We start from the raw sequence: 12,179 nt of genomic DNA on the forward strand, positions 1-12,179 counted from the left end.
GTCTGCTGACCATGTTCTCCTTTTTGATAATCATTTGTATCTAGGTTTTTGTGATTCTGTTTTCTTGGTTCTACTCCTGCCTGATTGCTTCTTCTTACTCTCCTGGGCTGCTTCTTTATCTGCTGCGCCCTTTAACTGTGGGAGGCTCCAAGACTCTACCCTGAGCTGTGTTTTCTATCTCTACTCTATCACTTGGTGATCTCATTAGGTCCCATGGATTCAATTATCCCTATGCAAATAACTCCCAAATCTAGGCCCTAGTCTCTCTCATTAGCTTTAGTTTTGTATCTTTATTTACTGGATAATTTTAACTGGATGCATAATTATCTCCAGCTCACCATTTCCAAAACAGAACTCATTATCTTCTCCCCCTTCCACTTCTCCAATCCCTTTTGCTTCTTATATTTCCTGTCACTGTTGAGGGCAACAACTCCTCCTAGTTATCCGGGATGGCAGACTCAAGGGTTATCCTTAATTCTTCATTCTTACTCAATCCACAGTTGTGAATAGTTGTCAAGTCTTGTTATTCCTATTTCTATGACATCTCTAATATACATTTCCTTCTCTCCACCCACATAACCACCATCCTAGCTCAAGCCTTCATCACTCCTTGCCTGGACAATTGCCATAGCCCCTTAAGGTATTTTTCTGTCTCAAATCTCTTCCCACTCTAATCTCTCCACATAGCTGCTGAAGTGATTTTTCTAAAGTACATATGTGACTGTGTCACTCTCCTCTCACTAAATAAACTCCAGTGATCTCTAGGATCAAATAGAAACTCCCCCTCTTTTTTTTTATTTGAAGGTCTTTACATCCTGATCCCTTCTTATCTTAATGGTTTTCTTACGCATTCCTCCTCTCCAAGCACTCAACAGTCCAGGCATACTGATGAACTTGCTGTTCCTCATAAACAGTGCTCCATTTCCCATCTCCATGCCTTTGCATTGGCTATTCTCTATGTCTGCAATACATTCCATCCTTGCCTCTTCTTAACAGAATTCCGGGTTTCCTTCAACTCAGCTCAAGTACCACTTACTACAGAAACCCTTTCCTCCCCCATCCCACAACCCACAGTTGCTAGTACTTTCTCCCCTATGGTTATCTTATATCTATACCTTATATCTACTTTGAATGGATCTTCTAAGTATAGATATGTCTATTTATATCTATACATGTACATGATGTTTCTCCCATTAGAATGGAAGCTCCTCGAAGGCAGGCAATATTTTTCCTTTTCTTTGTATCCCTAGCAATGAATACAGTGCCTTGCACATAGTAAATGCTTGATAAATGCTTGCTGATTGATTTATTAATTTGCATTCCCCCCAATTCTCCAGGAATTCTAGGTTAGTTGCAGAATTTTACTTTTGAGAGACTGGCATATTAATTTGTAGTTTGTAAAGAACCAGGCAGACTTTTCAGCACTATTGCTAGGTCAGTACAAGAGTAAAATTTAAAATCTAGTTGGGCATTTTTTTAAGACCTCTAAGTTACATGTCATCTGTAGTCTAGTTGTGATCCATTTCAACTTGATAGTAATCTAAAATCACAGCAAACAGGATGGGAAGGTGGGGAAAAAGGAAAAGAATCTCTATATTCTAAAACACTCATAACAGCTCTCTTTGTGGTGGCAAAGAATGGGAAATTGAAGGGCTACCCATTAATTGGGGAATGGCTAAACAAGTTATGGCATATGATTGTGATGGAAGACTACTGCCCCACAAGAAATGGCAAACAGGCTAACTTTGGGAAACGTGGAAATATCTACATGAAATTAGGAAGAGTGAAACGAGTAGAAGCAAGAGAACATTACATATAGCAACAGAAACATTTTTTGAAGAATAAGTTGTATATGTCCTTCTCCAGAGAAAGAACTGATAAATAGAAATAAGTAAGTTTTATATGTACACGTGTCTTTTGTCAAATGATGCCTTTTCTAATGGGGGAAGGGGAAGGGAGAGAGGGGATTAACTGTGTATTTTAATGTAGCATATAAAAAAAATAATTAAAAATGTCTAGGTCACTACATCCCAGAGCTATGAGTCTCATGATGGCAATAGATGCAAACAGTTGATGTCTAGGCTCAACATCCTGCTCTGGGAAGCTATCAGCAGACAGTGGCCCAATGTTTCTTGTCAACTTCATGAAAATTCTTGAATCCATGAATGAGGACTGGCTTGGTGAAAAGAGTTTTGGATTTGGGGAGGGGAGGTTTTGATCTAAGTATGGTTTCTAGATTTGTCATTTAACTGTGTAACTGTGGGCAAATCAATTGATTTCTTTGGTCCTCAGTTTCCTCATCTGTAAAAATCTCAGTGGGGGTGGGCATGGGACTGAACACAGTGGCCTCTAATGCTACTTCTCTATGGTCCTTTCATTCTTTTTTGTTTCCTCCTCTGGATACAGGCCTCTGGGAAGAATCCACTCCCCTCAGCTCCAAGGAAGCCCATGATGGGTTTCTGCCATATATTTTATTTCCCTTTGGGGCTCCTGCTCTGGTCCATACTACAGGCAGCATCAGCTCCAGCAACCCCTGACCCTCCCATCTGCAGCAATCATGAGCAGCAGGTTATGTTTAGTCACACCTACAAGATCGATGTACCAAAGTCCTCCTTGATCCAGGTGGAGGCTGACCCTCAACCACTCAGTGATGATGGGGGAAGGCTGCTTCTCCCTGGGGAGGCTAGTGAAGAACAGAACATCATTTTCCGGCACAATATTCGCCTTCAGACCCCAAAGGGAGACTGTGAATTGTCAGGCAGCATCCAGGAGCTTTTGGCTCGAGTGAAGAAGCTGGAGGAAGAGATGGCAGAGATGAAAGACAAGTGTGGTACCCAGCAGTGCTGCCAGGGAGCTCCAGGTGAGTACACGACTTGTCTTCTGACACATAGTTCCAGTGGAGGTCATGGCCCATGATGACTATGACATTCCTAGTCCTTGCTTTTGGGACCTCTTAGGTACTTTGGTTCTCCTCATAGATAGTAACTTCATGGGATATCCAGGAGCTTAGGGATACACAACAGAAGCAAGGTGAGGGCCAGGTTCCAGAGCTTTGGAATTGCCCTGAAGCCTCTATTAAGGGCTTCATTCAAGAGTGATCCAACTACATGTTTAGTTCATGCCCTCCCCATCAGAAGGTCTCATTAGTCCTCTGGAATCAGGGCAGGTCATTGCATTGATTAGAGCTCTTTCATCTTTTAAAGTGTTTCCATTTTAGGATATGGACCATGTGGGAATTGGTTTTGCTTTATAATATTACAGAGTTTTCTTGGAGCGAGGGGAAGATGGGAAGGAGAAAAAAATGTTTGCCAATTGAAAAAAAAGTCCAGTTTAGTAATTATAAAAAAATTCTTCAACTGATACAGCCATGTAACATAGGGGAGAAAAAGTCAGACTTGGAAATAGGAAGATCTGCATTATTACTTTAGACATGTAACCCTTGACAACTCTTTTAACCTTTTTTTTTTTAGCCCATTTTCTCATCTATAAAATGGGGATAATATCCATATCTCACAGGTTGTTATAAGATTTAAATGAGATATAAAATGTAAGGCACTTTTCAAACCTTAAAGTGCCACATAAATGTTAGCTATTATTATTCCCTGCAAATTCTGTTTTAGCCCCAAGGAAGATGTTAACAGTGTGAGTTACAAACAATGATACAGTTCTATTTTTTAATTAAAAACAAACAAAAAGGCCCCAAATGTTGACTCAGATATTATATGCCATTTTGCATATCATTTTACTAAAAATGTAAATGCTGTTTATTTCCATCAGATAAAGCATGCCTAGAAGTCTCAATGCTGTAAGGGACCATATTATATGTAATCCTTCCTGCTCATTTTAGAAATGAGGAAGCAGAGACCTGGAAAGGTGAAGTACCTTCCTCAGGCTACAGCAGAGCTGGGATGTAAGCCCAGGTTTTCTGACTCCAGTCCAATATTCTTTCTATTGGGCAACCCTGCCTTGACTACAATGGACTTTGCTGCTTTCTCTCCAGTATCCTATGGACTTCCCCCTCCAAATTGGTTTAGTAGTTAGGACCTTTCTCTGGTGCTCCCTCATCCTTGGCTTCTTTATTTACAATGCTTCCCATGTCCCTTTGATATCAGTTTGGTTGGACTCTACCTGGAGTTTGAGAGAAACCTGAGTAGAAGCATCTTGATGGGGCAAAGTTAGGTGAGGGAAACAGTGACACTTCAGGGCTCTCCATATCACAAAGAAGCTAAGACAAATCACAGATACTTTTCCAACAAGTTAATGAGTGGGGGACAGGGGCTATATTTGGTGACTTACTCAGTACTCATGCTGTCTTTGAGTATTTATGTTCCTAGAGGAGCTCCCCAACCCTCCACCTAACCCACCACCCTATCACCTCCTCAGCCGAGATCTGCTCTTTAGTCTCCTGATTTTTCCTCAGAGTCCTAAAGCTTAAGTACTTGGCTTAAAGCCCAGAATCACAGAACGTGGATTTCTTTCCTTTAGTTCCAAGCTCTGGGTTTTAGTAATGAGAGATGCCATGTCTTGGTCATTGGGTCCCAAGGTTGCCTGGCTTCCTATCATTGTTCTCTGTGCTAATGTGGTCTATCCATTTTTCTGGTGGGGTGCTAATTAGATTCTCCTCTGATTGAAAGTTAACAAAATCCATCTTGATTATTTAAGAGGTGGAATGAAAGGTTTAATAGCATCCCTAATATAATGAATATAGAGTCATTATAATCATGGGGCACAGATATTCCAAAATGAAGGGAAGATGGGCATTGCCCACTTTGGAAGCTTATTGTAGGAAGAAAGGGAGGCAATATAGGAAGCAGAAGAGAACACGAGAGTACAAGAGGTCATAAAGGTCTTGACTATCTGCAATATGGAGGCAAGGATGAGGATACATAGTTATGGATTCAAGATTTTATTTCCACTGTTAATCTGCCCATTACTTATCTCTGACTATAGGCACAGTGAAAATGGAAATCTGTGGAAAAAAAAACTGGTACCTGAATAATTCCTCCAAATGATATATTTATTCCTTGTTAATCATGGGATTTAGAGAAGGAAAGGACCTTCAAGTTCATCTAGTCTAGCCCTCTCATTTTATGGATGAGGAAATTGAGAGGAAAGGAAAGGAGCTTTTTCATGGATACAGAGGTAACAGGAATTAGAGATAGGATTTGAATCTAGACCTTTTGTCTCTAGGGCCAGAGTTCTTTTCACTTTTTTATACAGTCACTGGATGTTTTGTACCATCTTCTAGTTGGTCTGAACCACCTTCCTTGAAGGTGACTCTGGATAGAATGCCAGGCCTGGAGTCAAAGACATGGGTTCAAACTCGGCCTTAGATACTTCCTAGTTCTGTGACCCTGGGACAAGTTACTTTACTCCATTTGCCTAGCCCTTACTCTTCTGTCTTAGCACTATTACTAAAAGAGAAAGTAAGGGTTAAAAAAAGTATCTTCATATGCATTAGCTCATCTGATCCTTACAATTCTGTGAAGTAAGCAGAGTAATTATTATCTGAATTTTTTTTTATCGATGAGAGATGTGAAGACCAGAAAGGTTAAATTATGTTTTTTTCTTCAGGGAATAGAGATCACCCAGATGAGGAAACTCCCTTCCTCCTGGTGCAGCTCAGCACTAACTCTGGAATATATGGTCTCAAGAGAGTTGGTTAGAACAATGGGAGGTTAAATCATTTTCTCAGAGAGCCAGTCTGAGATGGCACTCCAAACCAGGTATTCATCATTCTAAGGTTGGCTCTCTATCCAGTGTATCATATTGCCTCTTATGAGTGTGAGATATTATAATTGTTATTATAATGTATTATGGATTTACCATAAGAGGCAACCATTGTGTAATAGATAGGGAGCTGGCCTTGGAGTTCCATTCTTTATTACTATGAATTGCAGTAGAGTGAATTTCCTCACTCGGATTTCTCCATACAAACAAAATCACAGTTCTGGTCCACCATTCCATTCTTCCCCTAAAAAATCATATATGTATCTTCTTTTACAACTCAATGAATATGGAAATATCCATTGCATGACAACACATGCATAACCTATATCAGATTACTTGCTATCTTGGGGAAAGGGGAAGAGAGGGAGAGAAGGAGAGAATTTGGGTCGCAAACATCAGAAAACAAATGTTAAAAATTATTTCTACATGCAACTAGGAAAAATGCAATAAATTATTACAGGGGGAAAAGAATCCCAGGGAAGGGAAACATCAGGAGAATTCATATGCTTGTTACTTGGAATGAGAAGAAAAAGGGAGATGAGATGGTTTGTGTTATCAAATGTTGGAGAACTGAAAAGTGGACTAGGTGATAGGTTTTATAGGGAGTCTGAAAGAAGCTGGTTTCAGGCCCTGCTAAAAAATTCATTTGTCTGCCTCATCACTCACCATGAACCATTATTTAGGTGAGTCTAGCTCCCTATCTCTGGCTCCAAAGCATACCTGAATCAATGTTGCTAGATAGAAGAGAGGATGTGAAATAGAATGTTATTTCTCAAAGATTTCCAGGGTAAAGGATTCTCTGGGTTCCCTTGGTATTTACAACTCATTATTTGTTTTCTCTTTTCTGTTCCCCAACTTCCTCCTTTTCTGTTTTTCCACACCTGGTACTTCTCTGCCCAGGTATCAGCAACCTCTGCAGTGGTCACGGAATTTTCACCCAAGACACTTGTGGGTGCAGGTGTGACGAAGGATGGGAAGGCCCAGACTGTTCCCTTCCCAGCTGTCCTTCAGGGTGCAGTGGCCATGGGCGTTGTGTGGATGGCCGATGCATTTGTGATGAGCCCTACATTGGCGAAGACTGTGGCTACCTGCCTTGCCCAGAGAACTGCAGTGGAAATGGGATCTGTGTGAGGGGCGTTTGCCAGTGCTATGAAGATTTTACATCAGAGGACTGCAGTGAGAAGAGATGCCCCAATGACTGCAGTGGTCATGGCTTCTGTGACACAGGAGAGTGTTACTGTGAGGAGGGCTTCACTGGCCTTGACTGCTCCCAGGGTAAGAGGCATCTGCTTTCCAAACTACTCCTATTCCAGCTTTTCCTTCCTTCCTTCCTTCCTTCCTTCCTTCCTTCCTTCCTTCCTTCCTTCCTTCCTTCCTTCCTTCCTTCCTTCCTTCCTTCCTTCCTTCCTTCTTCTTCCTCTCTCCACTTTGTCAATGTTCTTAAAATGCGGTGACCAGAATTGTCCATAATCCTTACTATTGTGTTCCCTTTTTTCAGTCATCCTATTACTTGTCTTCCTCAGTTTCCTTCTTGTTTCTTTTTCCAAAGCCTCCAGGAGGGTCCTGAGGACTTGGGAGCTGCTTAATGAATCCCTATTGATGGCTTCCTCTGTTTCTTCCCACTCCTTTTGTTCCAGTTCCTTCTCCCCAGAATCTGCAGCTCCTCAAGAGCACTGAGGACTCTCTGCTAGTGAACTGGGATCCAGAAGTGGATGTAGACCATTACCTGCTCAGCTACTATCCCATGGGGGTGGATACTTCAATGAAACAGATTAAGGTCCCCAAAGAAGAGCTAAGTTATGAGATTCTTGGCCTGCAGCCCAGCACCAAGTACATTATTACTTTACGCAATGTGAAAAAGGGGATTTCCAGTAGCCCACAGCATTTGCTGGCCTCTACAGGTAAGATCCTAGGGACGACAGGGACATGAGAAGACCATAACTCTGTTCCCTACTCCCAAACCAAATTAAAATCATCCAAACCACATCTTTGTATCAGTTGGACGCCAACAAAGTAAGAACCAGCTAGATAGACAGATAGATAGATAAAGTATTTATTAAACACTCGGTGTGTGCCAGGCACTGATCAATTACCCTTAGATCAATATAGATTTTATTGTCTTGCTCCCACATTTAGATATCTGAGTGCCCTGACCTGTGCCTAAATTCCAAGGTAGCTCTTCAGTAGGGGTTCCTAACCTGGAGACCATGAGCTTGTTTTAAAAGCTATTTTGATGGGGGCAACTGGGTAGCTCAGTGGATTGAGAGTCAGGCCTAGAGACGGGAGGTCCTAGGTTCAAATCTGACCTCAGACACTTCCCAGCTGTGTGACTCTGGGCAAGTCGCTTGACCTCCATTGCCCACCCTTACCAATCTTCCACCTAGGAGCTAATACACAGTACTGACTCCAAGACAGAAGGTAAGGGTTTAAAAAAAAAAGCTATTTCGATAACTGCTTTTCAAGATAATTTGTTTCCTTCATATTCTACCATATCTTATTTTATGCATTTAGAAACATCATTCTGAGAAGGGTCCATAGGCTTCACCAGAATGTGAAAGGGACCCCTGATAGCTTCTGACACTAACTTGGGAGGTTTTAGATTGGGTAAACCTTGGAAACCTGCAGCCTCTTAATGGTGGGAAGGCAAAGAAGGTGTGATTTATTTCCTACAAATTACCACCTTCCCACCTCCAGTGAAACTGACTGAAAGGATCCTGAGATCTCCAAGGGATCCTGGAATCCCAAACCCCTGACCCTCTGCCCTTAATTCCTTGGGTGATAGTGGCCTTCTTGGATCTGTCTCAGTTGTGACCCAACCTCCTAGGTTTGGTGTTGGAGAGCCCACGTAGTATCTGAGTTGCACCTAGATTTGAAGTTCATGCAGTACCACCCTAATGGTACTGCACTGAATGGCACTGTTAGGAAGAAAACTTAAATGCTGCCTAATTTGATTTATTTCAAGGATTTGTAAAGGCAACCAAGGCAGGCACTGCCTACAAGGAACAACCTTAATTGACCTCAGTAGTCTTCATGAGTTGCTGAGAGTGAAAAATTCATCATCTAGTGACCAGCCTTCTCCAGATTTAACTAGATTGGTCCTTACATACCTTAATAGACTTAACTACATCAGTCCCGGTGCAGTCCGTTGCTAGGCCAATGCCCCAAACCTGTCCAATTTGGCTAGGACTTGCCCAAGCATAGGCTTTGCTGGCTGGCAGAGTTCTACAGGGTCGTTGTTCAAGACTCCGTGAAGCATCCTAATAGGAATTCTGGTGCCGTCCAATCTTACTTCAAGGGGGAAAAGAGAAAATAAGCATTGAATAACTTGGCAACCCCAGTGGTAGAATTTATGCATTTCTGTTATTATACTTTACTAGGAAGAGAAGTGGGGATTCAAGGGTGGCAATTCTCCCCAGTTGGCAATCTATAGACTGATAAGCATTTTTGAAGCCCCTACTATGTGATAAGAGCTATGATAAGTGCTGGGGACACAAAAGGGAAAGATGAAACCATTTCTGACTACAAAGAGTTTATGTTGTATTGGAGATGTTGCAGTGGATACAGTACTGGATCAGGAGTCAGGAAGATGGATCTTCCTGAATTCAAATTTAGCTGTAGACACTCATGAGCTATGTGACCTTGGACAAGTCACTTAACCCCTTTTGCCCCAGTTTTCTCATCTGTAAAATGAGCTGGAGAAGGAAATGGCAAACCACTCCAGCATCTTTGCTAAGAAAACCCCAGATGGGGTCATGAAGAGTCGGACATAGTTAAAAAATGACTGAACAACTGATAAATAGATATGCTTACATATATGTATCTAGACACACACATTTGTGTATACAATAATCAAGGGAAAAGTACTAATATCTGGAAAGATCAGCAAAGACCTTTTACTGTACTGGAGCCGAGCCCTGAAATTAAACCAGGAGTTCTAAGAAGCAGAAGAGAAGTATTGTGTTCCTGGCACGAGAGACAGTTTGAACAGAGGCAAGGAGATAGAAGATGGGATGTCATATGAGAGGAACAGCAAAAAGTCCAAGTTAGACCATAGAACACTTGAAAAGGAGTAATTTTTAATAAATGAGTAATAATACATTTGCAATATAATAAATTAATAATAAATAAGACTGAGTAAGAGGTAGGTTAGACCCAGGTTCTAAAGGACTTTAAAATGTTGAACAATAAGCTGTTGTTCAGTGGACCAAACTGTCCATCTGGTTTTTTGGCAAAGATACTGATGCAGTGTGCCATTTCCTTTTCCAGTGGAGTAAAGCAAACAGGATTAAATTAACTTCCCAGGGACATACAACTAATGAGTGTCTGAAGCCAGATTTGAACTCAGGTCTTGCTGACTGCCATCTCAGTGCTCTATCCACTGAGCTACCTAGCTCAATCTGTGGTATAATAAAAGAAGAACTGTCTGTGCTGTCAGAGGCTCTGGATTCAGATCCTACCTCTTCTGCTTATTCCTTGTATGACCTTAGGCAAGTCATTCATTCTCCACTCACTTCAGCTTCTTCATTTGGAAGATGAGATTGTTGGACTAGATGACTTCTGAAGTCCCTAACAATTCTAAATATCACTTTAGTAATCATATGGAAAATGGACTAAAGAGAAGAAAGACTGAAGAAGGATTAATGATAATAGCTTGCATTAAGCTCTTTTAAAAAAATCCTTTATGTCTTTCTTGGGTATTGATTCTAAGACTGAAGAGTGGTAAAGGCTAGACTATTGGGATTAAGTGACTTGTCCAGGGTCACACAGCTAGGAAATGTCTGAGGCCAATTTGAACCCAGGTCTTCCCAACTCCAGGCATGGCATTCTATCTACTGTACTACCAAACTTCCGCTAAAGTTATCTTATGCGATTCTTGCAACAGTCCTGGAAGGTAGGTATTATTATTATACCCATTTTACAGATGAGGAAACTGAATGTGAGAAAGGTTAGTCAACCTCGAAGTAAGTCCAAATGAAGGGGCAAGTGCACTTATTATGCCTTACTTTCAAATAGTTAGAAGATAACAAAGTGTTTTGTTTAGGAGTTATTAAAGAACATCTTAAAACTGCCTGGTGGATATCCTTGGTTTCAAGCAGAGTAGGCAGCACTTTGACCACTTGAGACTAATGAGTAGCAATCTATTTCTGAAAGATCTTAAAAGGAAGAATATTTAAGTAATCTCCCATGCTCCAAAAACTCATAAAATCCCATAACCATAAAGTTTGTCTTCATATCTTTCCTGATTCAAGTTAAACCTATTTTCTCTGGTTTTGTCCTCAGGGAGAACTTGGCTGGGAGTCACTTTCTCTAAAATATTTTTGAATGTGATTATTAAGTTCCTGCTATTCAGTTTGAAAAATCACCCCAGTTTCTCCAAACCTATCCTTCTTTCATAACTTTTCCCATTCATCTTCCCTGGAATCTTCTCCAGTTTTGTTTCTCCTAGGTCAAATCTCTAAGGTAAAACTTTTATTAAAAAATTATTTGTACCTTTTGTTTTTATATCACATTAATTTCTAAATATATTCTTCTCTCTACTCATAACTTGGCGAACCATCCCATGTAATAATGAACAATCACAGAAAAAGGGGGGAAAAAGTAGTTCAGCAAAAGTGACTGGTTTTGACAGCACATGCATGTCATGTTCCAAACCCACAAGCTCCTACCATGTAAAGAAGGGAAGAGGTTATATATTTTCCTCATCTCTGCTGAATTTTTTATCTCTTTCTTCCCTCTTCTTCACTCCCACCTCTAGTCAAATCTTGTCTATCTGGCATCCATCTCCTTCCCTCCAATCCCTCAGCTACCATCTCAGTTTAAGTGTTCATTATCTCTAGCCTGTGCTATAGTAACAGCCTTCTAATTGCTCTTTCAGCCTCCAGTCTCTCCACTCTTCAATCCAGCCTCCACATAGCTGTCAGAATGATAATCCTAAAACACAATCCCGACTACTTGACTATTCTATTCAAGAAGTTTTTCCCTGTAGGATAAAATAAAAATTCTTCTATTTGGTTTTTAAAGTCCTTCATTAATCTAAGCAGGCAGTATATTATTAAGGATAGCCTCAGAGACAAGACCTGGGTTCAAATCCTGTCACTGACTCATATTGACTATATGATCAAAGTCAGAGAAGGTACAAATCTGCCATTTGTAGAAGGAATTTCCTCATTGAGAATCACCTCCCGCAGGATTTACTGAACTTTTTTGGACTTAAGATGCCTTTATATTCTTTTTTTTAATTTTATTTTTCTTAAAACCCTTACCTTCTATTTTAGAATCAATACTGTGTATTGTTCCTAAGGCAGAAGAAAAGTAAGAGCTAGGCAATGGGGGTTAAATGACTTGCCCAGGGTCACACAGCTAGGAGGTATCTGAGGCCAGATTTGAACCATGCCTGCTAGCTATCATTCTATATCTATCCTTCCTTTCTCAGCTAAACTCTTTGAAAA

The 12,179-nt window shown here is 40.7% G+C and overlaps 1 protein-coding gene across 1 annotated transcript in view; it reads left to right on the forward strand.

The window, feature by feature from the left end:
• The first annotated feature begins 2,448 nt into the window (after positions 1 to 2,448).
• TNN (tenascin N) overlaps positions 2,449 to 12,179 on the forward strand; it is a 71,095-nt gene continuing 61,364 nt past the window's right edge. Inside the window, exons 1-3 of the mRNA XM_044674888.1 lie at positions 2,449 to 2,860; positions 6,631 to 7,005; positions 7,368 to 7,631. Of these exons, the coding sequence (XP_044530823.1) occupies positions 2,449 to 2,860; positions 6,631 to 7,005; positions 7,368 to 7,631 (1,051 nt within the window). The remainder of the gene's footprint in view (positions 2,861 to 6,630; positions 7,006 to 7,367; positions 7,632 to 12,179) is intronic.

Source organism: Gracilinanus agilis, chromosome 4 (assembly GCF_016433145.1).
Source record: "Gracilinanus agilis isolate LMUSP501 chromosome 4, AgileGrace, whole genome shotgun sequence".
NCBI lineage: Eukaryota > Metazoa > Chordata > Mammalia > Didelphimorphia > Didelphidae > Gracilinanus > Gracilinanus agilis.